The sequence below is a fragment of the Cervus elaphus genome, chromosome 3, assembly GCF_910594005.1.
Source record: "Cervus elaphus chromosome 3, mCerEla1.1, whole genome shotgun sequence".
Taxonomy (NCBI): Eukaryota; Metazoa; Chordata; class Mammalia; order Artiodactyla; family Cervidae; genus Cervus; species Cervus elaphus.
This window is the reverse complement of record NC_057817.1, coordinates 40,688,811-40,711,704: the sequence shown is the minus strand read 5'-3', so window position 1 is coordinate 40,711,704 and position 22,894 is coordinate 40,688,811. Positions and strand designations below refer to the sequence as shown.

The following is a 22,894-nucleotide window of genomic DNA, read 5'->3' as shown; positions in this document are numbered from 1 at the left end:
CTCTTTTTCTGTCTTGCATATAGGGTTATCGTTACCATCTTTCTAAATTCCATATATATGTGTTAGTATGCTGCAATGTTCTTTATCTTTCTGGCTTACTTCACTTTGTATAATGGGCTCCAGTTTTATCCATCTCATTAGAACTGATTCAAATGAATTCTTTTTAACGGCTGAGTAATATTCCATGGTGTATATGTACCACAGCTTCCTTATCCATTTGTCTGCTGATGGGCATCTAGGTTGCTTCCATGTCCTGGCTATTATAAACAGCGCTGCGATGAACATTGGGGTGCACGTGTCTCTTTCAGTTCTGGTTTCCTCAGTGTGTATGCCCAGCAGTGGGATTGCTGGGTCATATGGCAGTTCTATTTCCAGTTTTTTAAGGAATCTCCACACTGTTCTCCATAGTGGCTGCACTAGTTTGCATTCCCACCAACAGTGTAAGAGGGTTCCCTTTTCTCCACACCCTCTCCAGCATTTATTGCTTGTAGACTTTTGGATAGCAGCCATCCTGACTGGCGTGTAATGGTACCTCATTGTGGTTTTGATTTGCATTTCTCTGATAATGAGTGATGTTGAGCATCTTTCCATGTGTTTGTTAGCCATCTGTATGTCTTCTTTGGAGAAATGTCTGTTTAGATCTTTGGCCCACTTTTTAATTGGGTCATTTATTTTTCTGCAATTGAGCTTCAGGAGTTGCTTGTATATTTTTGAGATTAATCCTTTGTTGCTTCATTTGCTATTATTTTCTCCCAAATTGAAGGCTGTCTTTTCACCTTGCTTATAGTTTCCTTTGTTGTGCAAAAGCTTTTAAGTTTAATTAGGTCCCACTTGTTTATTTTTGCTTTTATTTCTAATAAAAATATGGAACGCTTCATGAATTTGCATGTCATCCTTGCACAGGGCCATGCTAATCTTCTCTGTATCGTTCCAATTTTAATATATGTGCTACCAAAGCGAGCACTCACTTAACTTGCTATTACATATTTTTTAAATTCAAATTGTCATCACACTGTTTTATCTTTTTTACCAACTGAGCTATCAGGGAAGCTTTTATTTCACAGTAAACCAATTTGTGAAGGACACAAAAGGTATTTATTTTACCAGTTCAATCAAATTTATTTTCTAAATAGGTTTGTTTCTAAAAGCGAAACTTGTTTTCAAGATCATTTACATTTCTGACTAGGTTTGTTGATCCTGTATCACTCAGAAACCTGTTTTTCAATGCAAACCAAACCAAACTAGCCATCTAGTTAAAGGTTTCAGTGGCTAGTATTATATAAAAACAGAAGACCTGGTTTTTGAATAAGGTCCTAAGAAAAAAAGAGTCACAAATTGATTTTATTTCTTCTTTAATCACAGTAATTAAACTAAAAATTTGCAAAATAACATCTCATAATATGAATTACTGAAAATGGAAGGCTGAAATTAAATCAATGTCTTTTTAATTTAGCAAGGGTACTCTGTCACCTCAAATCTTTCAATTACCTCACATTAGGCATGGAAATAGTGAGACGTTTTCCTAGAGATCATTTATAAAGTGAGTGTGTATGTATGTGTGTATACGTATATGAGCACGCATTTGTATGTCCATGTGTATGAGCATGTGTGCCTATGTACATGTGAACTGAGGACATTGTATTTCTGATCACTTTTGGAGTCTTAGTAAAACTTCTGTTGGCATAAGTAGAATGCGCTCACGTTAACAATATAGCAAGCAATACACTTAAGAGTTTAAGGATTAAGTTGTCAGTCAGCTCACCTTACCAGGTGAGCAGTTGGAAACCAATTAGTATTCCCATGTCCTTAAAGATAAACAAGAAAGAAATGTAATTCTTTATTTACAAAAGAGAACCAAGATTATTAAGAAAATATTTTATTCAACCTGGTCAAGAAAGCATAATAATCTGCCTTGACTTTCACAACTCAATACATTCATAAAGACAAACAATGGTATTCATTTTACCATATAAATACAATGCTGATAACATCAGCTGATAACATGGAGGTCATATATATTATTTAATATAAATGTACTATTACCATCCTTTCTTCTAGTTTTATTGAGATATTTTGTTGTTGCTTTTGTTTAATCACTCACTCACGTCTGACTCTTTTGAGACCCCTGGGACCATAGCCAGCCAGGTTTTCTCTGTCCACAGGATTTTCTGGGAAAGAATACTGGAGTGGTTTGCCATTTCCTACTCTGGAGATCTTCCCAACCGAGGAATCAAACCGAGTCTCCGTCTCTCCTGCATTGCAGGTGCATTCTTTACCACTGAGCCACAGGGAAGCCCTTAGTGAGATATAATTAACAAAATCATAAGATATTTAAAGTTTACATTATGATGATCCTGATACAAACATGTGAAAGGGTTCCTCCCTTCAATTCACACAATCATTACCTCACATATTTGCCATTTTTTTAAAAAGAACATTTAAGTTCTCCAAGCAAAGTTCAATTACGCAACACAATGTTAATAACTATAGTTGTCATGATATATATTAAGGTCTCAAGACTTATTCTTCTTACAACTCAAAGTTTGTGCCCTTTTACCAGTCTCTTCCTATTTCTTCCATACCCCATTATCCCTTTGCTTTGTCTTTAGAAACAGACATAAGACATTGTAAAAAGGGGCCTCAAGTAAAGACTCAAAAGAATCCCTGCTAAAGAAATAAATTTTTGCAAGTTAATGACTACAACTGACATTTATCAAGGCCTACTATATGCCACTGGAGAAGGAAGTGGCAACCCACTCCAGTATTCTTGCCTGGAAAATTCCATGGATAGAGGAGCCTAGTGGGCTACAGTCCATGGGGTTGCAAAGAGTCAGACCCAAGTGAGCACACACACAAAATGACTATATGCCAAGCATTATTCTGAGTGCTTTATAAATATGCCAATTAATTCTCACTATCTTATGAGATTAGTATTCTTATTTCTCCATTTCATAGAGAAACTAAGGAGAACAAGAGCTCCTCAAAGAAATTATCCAAATCTTGAGGTGATTAGAAAGAAATTGTGGTTGGGCACTGTAAGTCTTATCCATAAGAGGAAAAAGCGAGATTTAAAGGTGTGTGTGTGTGTGTGTACACACACACAGAGAGATGACAGGCAGCAGGAAGTAAAGAAAGGAGCAATAACTAAAAAAGGAATAAAGAATTTAACATCTTCCAAGCGCTTCTAAATGCAAGGCATTTATAACATTCATATAATCTTAATAGTCTTATCAAGACAGTATTAACTCCATTTTACAGATGAAAAAATAAGGGTCATAAAGGTTAAGTGGCTGTCCTAAAATTTTGAACTCCAATCTTTGTGACTAAAATCCAAACTCTTTTCAATAAGCCATACTGTAAAGGAAAATGAAATTAAGGCAAGGATGGAGTAAAGGGGTAATAAAGAATGCAAATCCAGAAGGAAGACTGGAGATAAACCAGCTTTTAGAAGTTCTCTGAAGGATACTGTGATGACAGAGTACTGCTGTCGCAGAGCTATGATGCTTTTGAACTACAATGCAGGGCTGTCAGAAGCCAGAACGGCTATTTGATTTCAAGAATCAGTACCTTTGATCCCTTCAACATTATTCTTCTTGCCTACCGTATCTCATTGACAAGAAATCTGCTATGAAAAACAGCAATGGCCAAAATTCACCTAGATTCGCTAGTCCCATACTGAGCAATTGTAGAGTGCATACAAGTGGCCTGGCCTCGCTCAGCACAGAGTCTATGGACAGCTTTACCCAAATTGAGATGCCAGTCCATCACTGCACGTATGTTACATGGCCACAGCAGAAGCCAAGAAACACTTTCATGTTGATGTGCAGGTAGGTACAGTTTTGGCGTGACTAAAATTTTCCATTTCAAAATGACAGCCAAGAGAACCACAAATAAGGACTCAAAACTTCAGTTTCCTAACAATCCCAATGTATCATTTTTGACCAACATATCATAAAGACAAGTTGAGAATCTTTTCCATCAACTGAGATTAAAAAACAAAATCGATTTATTTTGTTTATGAACATAAATATATTTTATACTATATTGGCCAGATTCATCAACTTCTAGTAGATTTTATCTTTTTGGGGGGCAGGGGTGTGTATATCTGTGTTTATGTGTTTCATGTCAATCCCTTACCAAAATCACAGTTTGTTGATTTCAGGTAAAATCTTTTTCAAAACATACTGGGGCCTCCAGTTTGGCATCGATTAAGGGAGAAAGAAGGTTGGGCAACTAGCCTGGCCAGAGGCCTAGGCGACATGGAAGTGAAGTAAGGTCCAGAGTGACCCAGGCTTGATCACTGGCAGCACATGTACAAAATTAGATTCAACCTGGTCGTGGCTTCCAGTTCTAAGCAGCCCACATGAGTCAAAGGACACCACAGTTAGAAAACAAAAATGGTCATTTCCCGAACACAGAAAGGAGGCTTTCACTAATTTCACTTACTTGAGTGGAAAAATTCTTGTTTTACTCTATAAAGTGGTAAATATCAAGCTATAAAAGTATGCACACACTGCAGCAATTTTTAAAAATATATAAGTACACATAAGAAAACAGATGAAAAATAAATATACCAAAGTGCTAGTAGTAATTATAACAGGATGGTAACCTATAATTGATCGCTTTTCTCATCTTTTCTCAGGTATTTTTTTCTAATTTGATTACATTATTTCACTAACAGGAAAAGAAATCAAACAAAAATAACTTATGAAATTAAAAGCTGATTTTGAAGCTAGACGATGCCTGCAAGATCTATTTTCTGCTTCTAAGTATTAGCTTTTTTTAAAATGCTTTCAGCTAAATTTTCATATAGATCTGTCAATGAACTCAGCAGGAACACTGCCCATCAGCTCTAGGTATGAGAAAAAAAATATAGAAAATTTAAATTCACTTTCAAAATTCTATATTATTATTAGTGCAGGTCTTTTTACTTAGTTTACTCCTTAAGATGCTCTTTAATCCACAGCTTGGTTTAGTGTATTGTTGCCAAGGTTGATGAGAGAAAGCAAGATAAGCATCAGCAACATTTTCAAAAATCTGGTGCAAGCCAGTTCAGAAGGAAAATTCACATTATTATTAACCAATTTAGTCATCAGTGCCTTACAGCAGGTTAAGCAACTAACAGCAAATACAACAATATTATTGTTAATCTCACAAAGTATATTGTATTAATTGTAACTTTACAAATACTAAACACCATGCCAACTGAAAGTCTTATGTGGGAAAAGAAAGATTAAAAATGGTGGATTATACTAAACTATATAAAAAGGAATTTGGTAAACTAGAGAAGGACGATATTGGTTTCCATGTTAAAAACAAAATGAAAACTAGGCGACTATTGTAACAGAAGGTTTTTAACTATTTAAATACGTTTCTGCTATATTCATAAGCAAAAGAACAGATACACCTATACTTCACAGATTCAAGTTATGGATTACATATTAGAGAATGGCTAATCTAGTTGCTAGAGTTTAGAATATAACCAATATACTCATTGTTGGTTATACATCCAACTAATAATACATCACTAATAATATTATTGCCTGTGTTTGTATAAAAACTATTTTCCAAATGCTTTCACATGGTTATCTCTGCTGATCTTTTCCCAAGTCCACTGAAGTAAGTGGATATCTATACACAAAGCCAAGTTTATCATTGGTTAAGACCAAAACAGTTTTCTAAATATCCAAAGTTCATTCTACCATATTGCTTCCAACAGCTTTAATGCATCTAACTTATGTGATTCTAGTGCACAACAGACATTCAATAATTATGTAATAAATGAATGAATTTTGATCTAAAAAAATAAGATTATAAAGAATATAACTGAGAGTAAAGGTGCTCAACATACCACTTCATAACAGTTACTATAGCTTGACCCTCTCCAAGACTCCTTGTTCCTGTTTGCTGAAAGAAAAGGTCTCTATTCTGTGAAGCTATGTCAAATAATGTGAATATCTACTGTGAAAAATATAATTCATCCATCCTACTCAGAAGAACTGATATTGTGATGCCTAAGTGACAGACATAGCTCCCCCAAATTGAGAATAAAGTCCAATCTCAAAAACTAAAATTTTTACTACACACTAAGAGATCCAAAGAGTAGGGAATAAACTTTAAACTATCCTTGATTTAGCCCGTGGGTGGGCTCATGATGCCCACCTCGCTACACCCAAGTTTGAACAACTTGGTTTTCTTGCTCTTATTGAAGTAGATGGAAGTATATAGCACCCAAGTACATTGACCCTAAGATTAAATCCTGAATGGCCTTCATTTCAAATCTGGTCATGCAAATACCACCTCGTTTCAATTCAGTAAATCCAATGTCCTTCAAATGTTCTAATAGTGCTGCCAGTATATTAGCATCTTTTTTTTTAAATGTCAGATATTCTCTCAGGTTGGGGGACATTACAAGTCAAACAGTGAAAATCATCATACTGTGTATACCTCTCACACTGGAATTTTAGAGAGAGAATCAGATAAATAAATAAATAAGGCCCCAGAAGGCAGAAATGTCCCTGCATAAAGTCTAGAAAGGCTTCAAGCAGAGGTGGGATTTAGGGTATTTTCTGGATGCAAGGCCAAATGTATAGCCAAAATGTGTTGCATCCTTTATCTCCTTCTAAAGTAAGGATAGAAGGGACTGATGTTATTTAAAAGTTTAAGAACCACCTTTCTAGCAAAGTAATTCTCAAAGTGTTTTATTTTTAAACCACTCAAATGTCTACCTCAGCTCCAATTTCAGATCCCAGTAAATATACCACACTGACCCTACTCTATCTCCTTCTTTCCCCACTCTCCAGTCATCCCCCCGACAGTGAGGTTGTCACTATTAATGGAACGTGCTCTAATCATCAAATCTATTGAGGTAGGGAAAAAAATTTCAGAACCAAGGTGACGGCAAAAGGAGAAGGCCACACGTCCCAGGCCTAGCATTCACCAAATTCTATTTACATGATTAATACTATTTCCAAATTAAGCTACCCAGATATTGTATTTCTGTGGTTGTTAAAGCATTAATGTGGTACATGCATATGCTGAAATCAGTCTGTTTTAACAATTTTTATAACCTAGTGTTGGCATTTTTTCACACTTTAATATAATAGGAACCTTAAAATATAACCTGGATTTCTACTCCAGGGATCCCTCTCTCTCTGACTCTTGAGAGGTCCTTCTTGGAATCATTGGTCTAGTTTCTAGAATTGAGGCAATCATAAAGCCAAAATAAAGAGCACTGAGATGGGGTGGGCACTCATTTAAATGTTAAATTTAAACTTTTAAAAGGGCACTTGAGGGATTAAAACTGTAGTCTACAAAATACAAATTGATTATATTTCTGGAACATTTGCCAGCAAAACATGAAATCCTAAAAAATCCAAAGTAACAGTCAACAAAAGACCTGAGCTGATAGCCGTGGGACCTCGAGCAATTCCCTCAATTGCTCTGGGTCTCTGTTACCTCAATTATCTTGAAGGGGCTTCATCCAGCTAGTTCCTTCACGGTCCCTTTCAGTTTTAAAATCTACTTCAAATCCAATAATTACAGAGGTACTTAAAGTTACGTTCAATATATAAATGTCTAATAATTTCAAAGCAAAGGAATCTCAAATATAATTCTTAAACATTAAGAACTATCTCATAATAATTGTAGAATTTCATCAAAATGGTCCCATTGGCTGTGTCATTTGCTTCAAATAAAGCCTGAGCCACGAGAAAACTATTTTAACACCCAGAGAAGATTAAATAGTTAATCCACTGGGAAACCAAGTTCAAAGACAGAATTCACAAATCCGCTCTCCAGAGAGAAGCATTAAAAGTAACAAACATCCATTTTATTTTTAATAAAATCATTTTAATGACACACCAAATACAAATGATACCATCTAGCATGCATTTTCACTGATGTGTCTTCCTTCCTAAATCTGAAACTTAGTTTCATATCTAATGTTGACAGAAAATAACAATTTATAAGTCAAGGTCACATAGGTGAGCTATAACATGTCTTGGGGAAAACTATCCATAACAATGGATATTTCAAGTTCATTTCTTTGAGGAGAAATGGATGAGAACTGGAAGACTGGGTACATTATGTAATTAACTACCAAGATAATTTCTGCTTTCATGGCTTCACTAAACTGGAATTTCTAGTGCATCATTTACAAACCCATAATTATGCATCAAAATATTAACTAATTAGCAGGTAAAAGGGTAAGAGCTCAAGGGGTAGTAATAATTAGACATGAAATCTGAACTTCTGTGGAGTTCCAAATAACAATCAGGCCTCCCACACTATAAACTTAATAAACTTTATCTGAAGAAAAAGTATCAACTCATATTTAAATAAACAATTTCACTGACTTTAAGCTCACATCATCCACAAGTCTCCTCTGTTTCATTTCCTTTACTTTATGATCCAAATACAAAGACATACAAGTAAGGCACACATATCACATATACAAAAATAGAAATATCTTTCTAATGCACAGGCTCTGGAGTCCAAATTTTGTATGACATGTGCTTGTAAGCGGGGCACAATTTCTGTTTTTTAAGTCACTGTCCTTCAGGAAAGTATGAACTAAAAAAATGCTATTGAAGAAAATAAGGGACAGATAAAACTAAACTAATTTCTAGTTTGTGCTACTGATATGTTTTGTGTTAGATTCAACATAGTTTGTGCACTAAAAGAGCCTCACATTGCCTGGTCTAAGCTCCATGAAAGTGGGAACCATGTCTGTCTTGTATGTTCTGTGTCCTCAGTAGTAGGAAAGTGTTCTGCACATAGTAGGTAACATAATAAATATTTGATGCATGAAAGGAGGAATAAACAAATGATCGAACAGCAGATAACCATCTGTTTCCATAAAATATTTCTAAAAGCCTTGCTTATCTGTCTCTACATTCTGTAGACATTAAATTGTTTCAAATTGTTTTAGCTTGAAAGATCCTTATTGCATTGGCATTAATATGTGCAATATTTTGGAAATATTTTTAAGAACAAAGAAACAGATACCAGAAGCCTGAGTTTGAGTTCCATTTCTGATATTTAGTGGCTGAGAAACCTTGAACAGGTCACCTAGTATCTTTGAAACTCATTTTTCCATCTGTAAGATAGGGATAATATCTGTCCAGCCCACCTCATACGGTTTTAATGTATATTAAATAAAATATTGCATATTTGTATTACAGCCAGAATTGGACAAAGAGACCACGAAAGCCGAAAAGTTTCCTCTTAAGTACCAGCAGTACCTACAATAAATATATTGTGGGAAAGTCAAGTTTAAAATGTTAAAATAGTTCCTTCCTATCAATAAAGAGGCAGCACAAGTGCCAACAGCTTGGCTAACAACAAAAAAACATAAATTTAATATACTGCACATGGAAAGGTCTTACAACCCTTAATACCTCAACATGAGGAAAAAGAAAAGTCCGGGAGGTCACATTGCAAATCAGCACCAGTGATGGACTCAAAACATCATTTACAATCCAAACAGCATTTAAGCTAGCTGAGCAATGTCACTTCTTAAAAATGCTGTAGTAAGGTAAAAAAGACAGCAAATTAAACAACATTACACACTAATCCAAACTTGCTGTCAAGGATATGTCCTGTTCTCTGCCAAAGCTAAGCAAAAAATCTTAGCTCACAACCGCATAGACAATGACGTGAAAACACAATGGTCCTGTCTGTGTCTCCATTTTCTTTCAGTTCCTCTTGTATTTTGAAAGCTACAATTCTTGGGGGGAAAGTTTCAAATATTATATCAGCATCAGACGTGCAAAGTATGAACTGCTCAGACTTCTTGCTTGGCCCCACAGTAGGTGCTTTGCAGAAAACACTGTACTTTCCTTCACATCATTTCATAAAGTTCCAGATTTAGAATTCAAAATGTTTGAGCTCAAAATGTTAACTGAATGGTTCAATTCAGTATACTACTTAGGTGATAAGAATAGAATATACACTAAACCTCATTGCTCATCTTTGTAGACGGCATCTATCAGCTTCCTACATTTTCTAGGAAGTCAGTTACCATCAACCTATTACCCAGAACTTTCTATACCTATGCAACCCAGAGGGAAAAAATGTTACTGTTAAATCAAATCTTACATGGATATACGTGCATAGATACATATATGTGTGTGTTTATATATACAACCACTCTGAAAACAGACACCCAATATTTTGGTATTTTCTTAATCTACAGAAAATTCCAGATCTATGACGTGGTGGTTGTGAACAGTTTTTTGGTTTTTCACTTTTTTATTGGAGCCCAGTTGCGTTACACTGCTGTATCAGTTTCTGCTCTACAACAAAGTGAATCAGCCATACGTATAAATCCCCTCTTTCGGGGATTTCCTTCCCTAATTAGGTCACCACAGAGCGCTGAGTACAGTTCCCCACGCTATAGGGTGGGTGCTCATTAGTTATCTATTTTATACACAGCAGTGTGTATGTGTCAATCCCAATTTCCCAATTCATCCCACCCCCTGGCTCCCCCTTGGTATCCATATACTTGTTCTCTACATCTGTGTCTCTCTTTCTGCTTTACAAATAAGATTATCTATACCATTTTTCTGGATTTCACATATATGCATTAATATGTGATATCTGTTTTCCTCTTTTCTGACTTACTTCACTCCGTATGACAGTCTCTAATCCATTTATGTCTCTGCAAATGATACAATTTCATTCTGTTTTATGGCTGAGTAATATTTGTGAGCAATTATTTTCCTATACTCTTTCTCACATTTTTAAAAACCTGTAGAGCAGTACTATTCAATAGCAATATTATGGCAACAACATTATATTTAATTTTAAAATTTCTGGTAGCCACATTTTAAAAAAGGAAAAGTAGATGAAATTTATTTTAACATTTTATTTAACTCAACATATAAAAATACTATCATTTTAATATGTAATCAATATAAAGATCATTGATATATTTACATTCATTTTCTCACACTGTCTATAAAATCAAATATATATATATATATTACACAGAAAATACATGTGAATCTGGAGACTAAATTTCCATCAGAAATACTTTATAAGTATTTAGATTTGATAAAATTTACAGTTAAAAAATAGGTCCATATAACTACATTGTTCCAGGCATACCCACAAGCTTTCAAAAAACTAAATGGACAGTTTTTAAATTTAATTAACATTAAATAAAATTTAAAATTTAGCTTCTCAGTAGCGTTGAAACCAAGCAACCCTTCAGCGCCTTCCTGGGGTCAGAAAACCCCACCCTGTGTCACCAGGCTCTTGTTTGCAGAAAAGTTTTAGCTGTCCCCAAGTTCTTAAGAGCATATTTAATCAGAGTAATGCAGACAGAAAGGAAAACAGTCAAGCAAGACAAAGTACTAACAGTTCTATTTGTATTAAAACTAAGTCAAAGGCCATTAGTTCCTCCACAAGGGCGATAGATAATACTCTGAGCCACATCTCTGAGTGGTTTTACAGATACTAAAACCCTCACCAAGTGGAAGAAGTTAACCTCATGCTGACCACAAGTAGGTAGACCCCACACCAGTTGGAACCAGAAGGATGATGGTGTTAACTCCTGAAATACCAAAATGTTAACTCCTGTTACCTCACCACCAACCAGTCAGAAAGATACCCAAAAGCTGACCCGGCACCCTATGACCCTGTCCCTCACTTTACCCTTAAACACCCTTCCCTGAAAGCCATCAGGGAATTTACATCTTTTGAGCATGAACTGCCCATTCTCCTTGCTTGGCCCCAAAGTGGGTACCCTTCAATAAGTTATCCTCTACTTCACCACAACCTGGTGTCAATAGATTGGCTTTGCTGTGTGATGGGAGAGTGAAACCAATTTTGGTTTGGTTACAGCATTAATCATAATTTGAGTGTTCAATACCCACATGGGGTTGCATAGTGGCAGAGGAGGGTTCTAAATCCACATCTACCCAGTGAAACAAAGATACCCTGCAGAACACCTCCATGCTGCAGTGCTAAGTTGCTCCAGCCATATCCCACTCTAGCCCACCAGGCTCCTCTGTCCATGGGATTTCCCAGGCAAGAATACTAGAGTGGGTTGCCATTTCCTTCTCCAGAGGATCTTCCTGACCCAGGGTTTGAACGTGTATTTCTTAGGTCTCCTGCATTGGCAGGCAGGCTCTTTATCACCAGCGCCAACAACATCTCAGATATACTCTACCCAAAGGCATTTTTCAGAAATTGAATTTAAAATGTTCTCTCGAAATAGGAAATTTTCTATTTAACTTCTTTTTCCAAAGGTCATATAATAAGACCCATGCACTTATTTTGAGAAACCTAAAATACAGTCATCAACTTTAACACATTGGTAAATCTCCATATCCGATAAAACACAAAGACCTCTAGGACACTGCATTTACACAAGTACAGCCAACTTTCTATTACTTGTTATTACATTCATTGAAGGGTAAAAGTTAATCAAGTGTTCTGATCATTTGTGTCTATGTCTTGATTTATTTACCCTGCTGATAAAGTCTATCACAAACTGGAAAGAAAGACTGGAGGTCACTGCAAAGATTTAAAAATTGGGAAAAACAGTTTAGGTAAGTAAGTTCAGGTTTCCCCTTTCTGAGCTCTATCTTTTCTAGAAATATAAGGCATAAAAATCCTGTCAAAGTCATTCATTTGTAATTAAACTAGTTCAGAACCAGGAAGAGGCAAGCGACCTTAAGCTAAGTAAAGGTTTGCAAAGGATGTTCTTGCCTCTCACCTGTATAGATTTAGTGGTTAAGAATTTGAGCTCTAGAGTCAAGCTGTCTAGAGTTAGAATGCTATTTCTGCCACTTGCTACCAGTTTAACTTGGGGAAGATCACCTAATCCTTCTATGTCTCACCTGTAAAATGGCCATAATAATAACAGACCTAAGTCAAAGATTGTTATGAGAAATAAATGCAATTTCATAGCATATAAAACATCTTAACACACAGCACTGATCCTGGCACATACTGTGTGTCCAGTAATTATTTCTCTTTTTAGCTCAGAGATTAGGATAGAAGAGATAGAACTTAATTTCAATAAATATCTGTTGTAAATGGAAATAAATGTCCATATACTTTATAAATACAGAAGTGCTATCTAAGCTATTCTTACCCTATGCAAAGTAAGTTTAACCAGTGAATCTATTCAATGTATTTAATAAAAATAAAATAGACCCTCAAAATATGGCTTACGTCACAACGTGTTTTTATAAAGCCTTTCTCCAACAAACAGACCCACACATATTTCCTTTTTAAAAAGCTAATATGCATACCAAAAGCAAATATAAGTTATTTACCTGTCAATATCACTTTGGGGTGATTCATTATTCTGTTCATCTCCATTGCAAGCAGCATCAGTTTTAACAGCGTGGTCAATAAACTACCTTATGATATTCTACAGAATTCACAGATAAATATATTAACTCTGTAACAGCTTTTTCTCTGATAGCCAATTTTTTTATTTTCATTACTATTTTATTTTCCTTCTTCACCTTCTTTGACCAGACCTGCTAATTAACAAAACTGCTTCTTATTGAGTTTCCTCTCTTTTTCCTTCCCCTTCCTCTGTGGTGGTAGAGTCACTAGTAAGTGTTAAAAGGCCAAAAGAGAGATAGCAACAGTAAACAGGAGAAACCACTAATCCAACAACTGAATAAAGAGCCCTAAAATAACCAGAGAGGTCAAATTAAAACTTCAAAAGTTTTATAACAGGTGATTCTAAACAGTCGTAAAAATGTCACCTCCATGGGTGGTTATCTTCTGGCCTGTAAACGGGATGAGAAATATCTTTGAAATTCATCTTATTCTTTAGATTGATTAAAATACAAAGTATATATAAAACTACCATTTCTATAACTAACAAGATTTGTCACTAAAATAACTATTGAAATGCTGACATGATAGGATAAGAACAGCTTTTCAGAAAGACTACAAGGGCGGAGAATTTTTAAAAATAATTTCTCAGAGAAAACATTATTTTTATAATCCTATAATGTGTACATAAAGAGAAATGAATTCACAGTAAAGTACCAAAGCTATAAAAGAAACGCACTTATTCTACCATGAAGCCTTCATTAATATTTCAATGATGATGTTGCAATTTTCCATGAGCTCCGCTTCTCGATACGTATCAAAACAATCCAAATTACGTTCGATTCTCATGTATCTGTCCTTGACCAAATTACAATTTTGATGTATCCAGCATTTAAAAACTCACACTCGGGAATGTGTAATTTTGTATTGTAACCACCCTGCTGAACCTCAGGATGTTTCTTTTTCACCACTCCCTCATGTAACCCTTCCACTTACTGAAGAGTCTTCCTTCTACAGACTGATCACCAGTGAATTTTCCCTTAAATATAATATCCCTTGCAACGCCAGAAATGTCTTCAACACCCACACCCTGGTGCTATCTAGTCCCCGCCGGTGCTTAACAAGACGCGCATTTATTTCCACAGAGATCTAGACCCCCGCGGCTGGCAGCGCTGTGCTGAGGCTTTGTCTCCTGCCTCCGAAGGCCGGAGCTGCAGGTACCCGTGAAGACAGTCACGTTACAAACACAAGAAGCGCACCACAACCCCGGAGAGAGGCAGCTCCTCTGGGCAAAGCCCGACAGGCGATCGCCCAAGGCGGCCAGACCTGAGGCAACTGTTCCTGGGGTGCGCGACCCGGAGGGGGCCCCCCGGGACCCGGCGCCGCGCAGCCGCCCGTCACCTGCAAAAGCCAGGGGGCCGAGGGCGCTAGGTTCTCCGGCCAGCACCCGGCCTCGCGCGCCAGGCCGGCGGGGACCCGCGGGCTCGGTGTCCAGAGCCCCCGGGTCCCCGCGGGGCGGCTCCTTAGGTCTCCGCAGCGCGGCGGCCGGGACCCCGGGTCAGGGCAGACCCTCTCAGCGAGCCCGCAGCCCGCCCTTCGCCGCGTCCGTCCTTACCTGACAGCCACCCGCACCGAGCTCTCGTCCGGGGCGCCCCACATGCCGGCGGCGAGCGACAGCCGGCTCCCTGGGACTCTGCACCGCAGAACGGAGGCGCCGCTGCAGCCGCGGGGCTCGCGCTCAGGAGGCTGGAGCTGCAGGGGGCGGTCGGCTCACCTCCGCCGCACTCCAGCCATGTTGGGCGACTGAATGGAAAGGTGGCGGCGGCTCGGAGGCAGGCGGAGGCGGTGATTCACTGCTCGCGGGCGCCCGCCCCTTCTCCCCAGCTCGGCCCCCAGGACTGGGGCGGAGACGAGGCGCGCTGAATGGCGAGCTCGGCGGTGGCGGCGGAGCCAGCAGGCCGCCGGCGGCCTGCTGCTGGCCGGGTGAGTGCGCCCTGCCCCCTCCGATGGGAACGCGGCCTGCGGGCGGCCGGGCTGAACCCTCCACGCCCGCCTGGACTCTCCCGCTGCTGGCCCGCACTGCGTCAGCGGCGGCCGAGCTGCCGGCCCCACCTATAGCGCGGCCCGGCCCGCGCCCCGCCCTGCCCTCGGTGGGCACTGCCAGGCGCTGCTTGCCGGGAGGCGCATGGGGGAGGGATGCCGGCCGCGGGTTGCCCACGCCCCGGGGTGACGAGCCCGGCGCCCTTGCAGGCTGTGAGAACGCCGCGGCTAGTGCCAGCCCTGCTGCAGCCTGCGCCTTCTAAAAGCAAAGCTTGCAATCTGCCCGCTGCCGCTCTGTTTCGCCTTTGTTTCCACCCTTAGCTTATTGTCCTCTCTGCAACTTGGACTCTGACCCTTATCCCCAGCCCCCTCTGAACGCCGTCCTTCCCAGGAGTCAGGCATTCAGACTAAACCCAGCTCCCTGGTTTGGCCACTGCCTCTGGGCAGCGGGGTTGTTCTGCAGTCCATCGCCTGTGGGATGTGGTAATGATTGACTCGAGACCCTTGAATGCCTTTCTGTGAAATCCTTTCTACTCTGGTCAATGAACTGCACCCTGGTACTGCCAAGAGTCCCCAGAACTGTATATCCACCAGGACCTGCTTTGTAGTACATCCTTCTCAACGGACTTTCTTTCCCCTCTAGCCTTCAAAAAGCACCTCCCAATCCCGTGATTATATCAACATTGACCCACTGTGATTTCTGCTTGTGGCTATTGTTCTTCCCCATGCCTTTAGATAGCTTTGTAGAAACAGCCTTTATTAACTTTGCCACACAGTTATCTTTTGTGGGTTGCCCCATATATATACATGTGTGTGGGGGGGGGGGGGGCTTCATATGAAACAGTATAATACATTAAATGGCTCCACCCAAATAAAGACAGTGGCCCAAGTACCAACAATGGCACATGTAATCATCCTTATCAGAGATACAGCAGCGTGGGTCGGGGCAGTGGCCCACACTGGGACATACAATAAGTGTTGAGTGATCTTAAGTGAAGGCCTGTGTGATATGTAATAACAGACGTTTTAAATTTATTCCATCCCTTGACCTCAATACTCTTCTGAGTCCTAACAGACATATAAGTAGGAAGTCAAGCGGGCACAGATGGTGAGTATCTTGTGCAGATCAAACTGGTGGCAAAGCTCTCCACTGGCCGCCCTCTGGAGAGCTTCCTTTCCTTCAATGTTTTGTCTGTCAACAAATCAGAGCACGATTTTCTCCTTCCCTGGCAGTCCCACATTTGGGTGGATCTGGTCTGGCCACCTTGCTTCTTTGATTGATAAAAGCTACAAGGTGGGCAAGTAAAGCCAAACAAATACAGCAAGAAAACTGAAAAGAAATGTATAATTTAAAACCTTTTTATTAAAAAAAAAACAACTCACTTAAAATAGCAGTAGTACATTCATATCACAAACACAAGTGTCACCGGGAGCTAGACAAGTAATTTAAGTAAGTGGAGCAAGCAGAGTAAGAACTGTGCTAAAATAGAGAACATAGGCTTCTTACAAAAGTAACATCCTTCTTGGCTCTGGTCAACTGGAATGCAGACCCAATGCTGCCAAGCCTTTTTGCTGATATGTTTGTTACTTCTCAAGAGATAGAGAAAAGTAAGACTTTTATGTGAAAATTCCTTAGTTTTAAACATCAATAACTAATTCAGCACTATATTTGCATACTATGCAAATCAATCAAAATAGGTCTGGGGCCAACTTCAATCCCAGGCCATCACTTTGGAAAAGTGAAAGTGAAAGTCACTGTAGTCCATGGAATTCTCCAGGCCAGGATACTAGAGTGGGTAGCCTTTCGCTTCTCCAGGGGATCTCCTCAACCCAGGGATCAAACCCAGGTCTCCCACTTCACAGGCGGATTCTTTACCAGCTGAGCCCAAGGGAAGCCCAAGAATACTGGAGTGGGTAGCCTATCCCTTCTCCAGCAGATCTTCCCAACCTAGGAATCCAACCAGGGGCTCCTGCATTGCAGGCAGATTCTTTACCAACTGAGCTATCAGGGAAGCCCGCATCAGTTTGGAACTTGCAGTGAAATTATTAACACCAGTAATAGCTGTGTTGCATATGGATTATGTTGCATATGGATTATGCATATATATGGATACATGTTGCATATGGATTCAGGAAGAGGTAACATAAAAATTCAAATTCCTATTGTGATTGAGTCAGTATTTTTCTCCCAAATTTCAACATTTTTAAATCAACTATATATTTTTTATTTGCTTCAGAGTCCTTATGTCTGCTATAACCCCTTTCCTTTTGAATCTTCTAATTAATTACCTTAAGTTGAAGAAGATTCTGAGGAAAGAGCTTCTAACATAAGAGTAAAAATTCCTTTCCCAATTATTTACTCAATAAAGATTTAATAAGTGACTGCAATATGCATGCGATGCTGGGCGCTAGTTATATGGAGAGAATTAAGACTGTAACAGTTTAGTTCAGAAAGACAAATTTGAAAAGCTATAAGTGCAATAAAAGAAATAATGAGAAAAGTATGATAAATTCCATCTGGAAGGATGAGGAGTTCTTTCAGGTATAGACGACTCAGGATGATCTCCCTGAGTCCACTATTGCATCCTCACTGCAAAAAAGAAAAAAAAAAAAAAGATCTCTTAAAGCATCAGTCATCTATGTTATTCCTCTGCCTGAAACATTCCAATAGCTAACTAACACAAATAGAATGAATTCTTCTAGATTCAAAGCTTTTCACACTCTGGCCTCTCCAAACTCTAAGCTTATCTTTTGCCATTCCAAATTTTAGAAACTACTTTTTGGTGAAATTAGCCTTTTTTTCTTTTTCTTGAAAACAGTTTCTTTGCCTTAGGACATTTGCGCTAACTGATCCCTCTACCGGAAATGTTTTTTCCCTAATCTTCCCATGGTTGGCTTCTTTTGGTCTTTTAAATATCAGCTTAAATGCAGTTTCCTCAGAGGGACCTCTCCTGATAATTCAGTCTAAAGTAGCACTCCCACAAGGCCAGCTCACAGGATTTGCATGGTCCAGTGCAAAGTGAAAATACAGAATGTCTTATTATAAAACTAATGTAATAATGTTATTAATGTTAGTAAAAAATAAAAGCTTTTTCCTTTCTTCTGAGTTTTCCCACTCAACTTGTCATGCTTTTTCTTTTTTTTTTAACTTAGTATTTAATGTTATTTTCCATAAAGAAAAATTAAAAATTTTAATTATTGGCAAAATTTACTATTCATCTTTATATTGTTTAATGCCAACTTTTAAGTATGAATAGAAAAGCACTTAACTCATTTTTGGAATTATAAATTATACAATTCCTCTAAGATGGCAGAGATCTTTTCTGTTTTATTCACTAATGTATCTGTAGCTCCTAAAACAGTGTCTGACATATAGTACAGGTCATTAAATGTTAGCTGAGTGACTATGTGACTTTGGGTAAGATGCTTCTTGTATGTATTTTTGGTCTTATGAAGTTGTTTTGTAGATTGAGAGCTTTGCTTATCACATGTTAATCACACCACTAACACAGTAAGTGCACAATAAAGGTAGCTATAAAAAGAGCTACATATATATTTAATATACAATATAAATATATTTATAAATATAAATTGCTTTACAAAGCAGGTACTGATGCTTTAAGGTACACCGCCTAAGGTGTATTTGGACGAAAGATACCTTCGAGCTTCCCAGATGGCGCAGTGGTAAAGAATCTTCCTGCCAATGCAGGAGACGCAGGAGACTATGGGTCAGGAAGATCCCCTGGCGGAGGGCATGGCAACCCACTCCAGTATCCTGTAACTCACCAAGCTCCTCTGTCCATGGAATTCTCCAGGCAAGAATACTGGAGTGGTAGCCATTCACGTCTCCAGAGGATCTTCCCGACCCAGGGATTGAACCCAGGTCTCCTACACTGCCGGCAGATTTTTACCAGCTGAGCTGTCAGGGAAGCCCATCACACCCTAAACAAGCATCCAAAAGAAAGCTACAACATGCACGAGAACAACCATCACCAGTTTTTTCCTTCTAGACTATCTACTGTGTGTTTTATTTTGGTTTCCACATTCTAATCAGTCATTAAAAGTTATTTGCTTCTTCCTTTTTGCTTCTAGCAGAAAGATTAAAAGAAATACTACTGATTACAACTCTATGCGCAAACAGCTGGCTTTGGAAGAGCATGCCCAGACAAATATCTCCTCAGAAATCTTTTTGAAAAAACCCTTTAGAAGACTAATCCTTAATACCATAATCAGAAATATCAATTCTCCTTCAATGATTAGATTTTTTTATACACTGTCCCTATTAATAACAATACTAAGCATGTATAGGGCTTTTCCACCATGCTAGTGCAATGTGTTAAGTGACTGACATGCATTATTTCACTTGATTCAATGATTCTAGTAGATGGGTACAATGATCACTTTTTGCATATTACTCATTTTGCATATGAGTAAACAGAAGCCTCCCCAAAAGCCTCTATTAAAATCTTGTCCATGTGTCAGGCCTAAGTCAAAAATTACCTCCTTCTTCAGACTTTTCCTGATTTCACTCCTCCTCTGGACCAAATGTATATTATTTTTCTTCTTCCATATCTCCTTTGTACTTCATATATGTCTTTGTTGTTGTTCTAATCATTACTTTTTAACTCCTCAACTAAATCATAAATTCCTAATGGGTGGAGTTTGTGGAAAATTCTAGAGTGCAGCCAATGCTTCCTTGTGTAAATCAGTGATTACCAGAAAGATATGGTATGCTTTCAGTACAGAACAAGTTTTCACTGCAGATCACCTGCTGCCCATTGGTAATGGTCCTCAGAGGGACTGTGTCCTGATCATAGTGTCTATTAAAAGTGGCATGCAAACTCTCGGGAAGGAAACCAGAGCACCTGAGCCGAGAAAATGTAAGCAAGATTTCGTTGATTTTGGAAACAGAGGACACTTTCCAATTCTAGTTCACCTCTTTCATTTTACAGATAAGGAAACAGTTGCTGAGAGAATTCATCACCACACCAGTTCCGCCTGTTCCCAACACAAACACGTATTACACAGTAAATTACTAGCAGAGCTAAATAAAAATCCAAGCATCTTAACTCTCTGTTCTGGACTCTTTGGTCTTCACTCTTGGCTTCATTATACATTTTATTTTGGAGACTTAGAAAATCTAAACTGCAAGTGTTTGCATATGAAGAATATATTATTGAAAAGTGACACAAGGAGAGCTTAAATACTTATCATAGTAGTTTCTCTCATGATAAAAGCAGTTTAACATCTTGTAAAATTTATTTTTAATGACTCATAACATTACTAAAAGATCAAACTTTTACCTGTATACACTTTTTTCATTTATGTTTATTTTAAATATTGGTGAGAATTATTTCTGGGTGGAAAACAAAGGTTTGAGTGATTCTTTTCTTTCTTTGTATCTTGCTTGAAAATTTAAAAATAACATAAATCACTTTTTCAAAAACTGAAATTTTTCTTCTAAGAGAAAAAAACGGCAGGTAGGTAAACTTCTCTTTATTAAGAATAAACAGATACAGGTTATATTTCATTGCTTACACTTAAAATCAGAATTTGAAATTTAAAATTGCATGTAAAGTCTTCGACCTGAATTCCAAATCTGTGAGAAATTCAAAGAATAAAGACTGTTCTCTCCAGTCTCTCCAGGGCTTGGACTTTTGTTGAGTTTTCAGCATATGTGTATTGCATGCAACTTGATTACCCCAAAGTACTGGCCCAGTTAATTGCATTCAAATGCAAATTACAGCTATTAAGTCATGCTGGTCTTGAGCCAACATCTTGTGCCAAGCTAGTAAGAGGAGTGTGTTTTTTCTAACTGTGCAGGACAGAACTTGATAAGCCATTTGGATCATCATTCACTAAAACCTCATTCTTTGTGTGTGTGTATGTATGTTTTTAATTTGGAAATATAGAACTCAATCACCGAAAGATAATTTTATTAGTGTTTTTTAATTGTAAACATTTCATTATTTACTAGCCCATCCTTTTTTAACTTATTCATCAATACCACCAACCCCATATCTGTTGATTGAAATTACTGCCTTCATTTAATTTTTATTGGGGTACAGTTGCTTTGCAATGTTGTGTTAGTTTCTGCTGTATAATGAAGTGAATCAGCTATATGTATTCATATACTCCCTCCCTCTTGGATCTCCCTCCAGCACTCCCATCCCCTCCACCTAGGTCGCCACAGAGCACCAAGCTGAACTCCCTGCACAATACAGCAGGTTCCCACTAGCTCTGTTTTACACATGGCAGGCACGTACATCAATCCCAAATCTCCCAGTTCATCCCCCCCACCTTCCCCCTTGTCCACAGGTTTATTCTCAATGCTTGCATCTCTCCTTCTTCCCTGCAAACAGGTCCTGTATCATTTTTCTAGATTCCACATATGTGCATTAATATATGATACTTGTTTTTCTCACTTACTTCATACCGTATGACAGACTAGAGAGCCATCCATATCTCTACAAATGATCCAGTTCTGTTCTTTTTATTGCTGAGGAATATTCCATTGCATATAGGTACCACGTCTTCTGTATCCATTCATCTGTCAATGGACATTTAGATTTTTTTCCACGCACTGGCTATTGTAAGTAGTGCTGCAATGAACATCATGATGCAGTGTGTCTTTTGAATTAGCATTTTCTCAGGGTATTTTCATGGGTCATATGGTAGTCCTATTTTTTTTATTTATGTATTTTTAATTAATTAATCTATTTTTATTTTTTTAAGGAATACTAATACTGTTCTCCATAATGGCTGTATCAATCTACATTCCCAACAATGCAGGAAGGTTCCCCTTTCTACATACCCTCTCCAGCATTTATTGTTGGTAGATTATTTTCTCTTTTCTAAACATTTTCTTTTCTTGTTACCTCTACATGGGTATTTTTCAAATTCTCATGGTTCTGAATACCCTGAAACCAAAAGATTAATGAAGTTCTGGGTTTTTGTCCTTAATCTATTTTTAAAAGACCTAAAGTAATTAAAAATATGAAGTTAAAGTTAATTATAATTTATAGCTATATGGTAAATATTTTATCAACTTTTGCAAAAAACATATGCTTAGATTTATCTCAATAAAAGTATCCATTTGGTAGAATCAGTGCTTTTTAAGGGAAAACACACAAGTTAAATGTCAAGAAACTTTTCCTAAATTAATATCAACTCTGTTTTTACTTCCTTGATTTGGTCAGTTATTTCCCAGTAGACTCTGCCAAGAAAAGCCTCCCAGACAGGAGAAACTGGTGACATTTGTATTTATTTTATGATCCCAAGCCACCTCTTCAATTTTCGCAGAAGTGCAAAAGGGAAAAATTATTTCTGTTAGGAAAATTGTTGTTAAACTTTCTTTTTAGCCAAAAATAAGAATTTGAAGGACTTCTTTCTACTTCTGACATTGGCAACAGAGATATGTACACAGTAAGATGTCAATAGACAGTAAATTAGCAGCAAGTTAATGGCAGCCCCTAAATACATTTGCTTATGCATACACCATAAAAAGGTGTGTTTCAATATCAAAGAGAAATAACATGGGTAGGAT

General features: G+C 38.1%; 2 protein-coding genes and 1 non-coding gene across 16 annotated transcripts in view; all 3 read right to left on the bottom strand.

Annotated features, from left to right (window-relative positions):
- Positions 1-15,281, bottom strand: part of KIF21A (kinesin family member 21A) — a 174,639-nt gene extending 159,358 nt beyond the window's left edge. For 11 of the 14 annotated variants that reach the window (XM_043887034.1, XM_043887042.1, XM_043887051.1 and 8 more), the window contains exon 1: positions 14,924-15,100. In XM_043887034.1, the coding sequence (XP_043742969.1) occupies positions 14,924-14,967 (44 nt within the window). In that variant the 5' untranslated portion in view covers positions 14,968-15,100. Of the gene's footprint in view, positions 1-14,923 lie in introns of all 14 variants that reach the window. The other 3 variants (XM_043887071.1, XM_043887088.1, XM_043887087.1) reach the window with 2 other exon arrangements.
- LOC122686609 lies at positions 859-964 on the bottom strand. The gene has a single exon (XR_006338855.1). It is a non-coding gene; the product is annotated as a U6 spliceosomal RNA (small nuclear RNA).
- LOC122678892 (basic proline-rich protein-like) lies at positions 15,047-21,782 on the bottom strand. Its single transcript, XM_043879083.1, has 3 exons — positions 21,778-21,782; positions 20,117-20,213; positions 15,047-15,607 (listed from the first exon to the last, which is right to left on the bottom strand). Exons 1-3 carry the CDS (start codon positions 21,780-21,782, stop codon positions 15,047-15,049), a joined length of 663 nt encoding a protein of 220 aa, XP_043735018.1.
- Between the last annotated feature and the right edge of the window lie 1,112 nt (positions 21,783-22,894).

Excerpts from the sequence above, each read along its gene's own strand:
- LOC122678892 (XM_043879083.1), bottom strand. Across the intron at positions 15,608-20,116 it reads CCATTACCAATGGGCAGCAG|AAGGCGCAGGCTGCAGCAGG; the intron begins GTGATCTGCAGT and ends CTTTGCTTTTAG.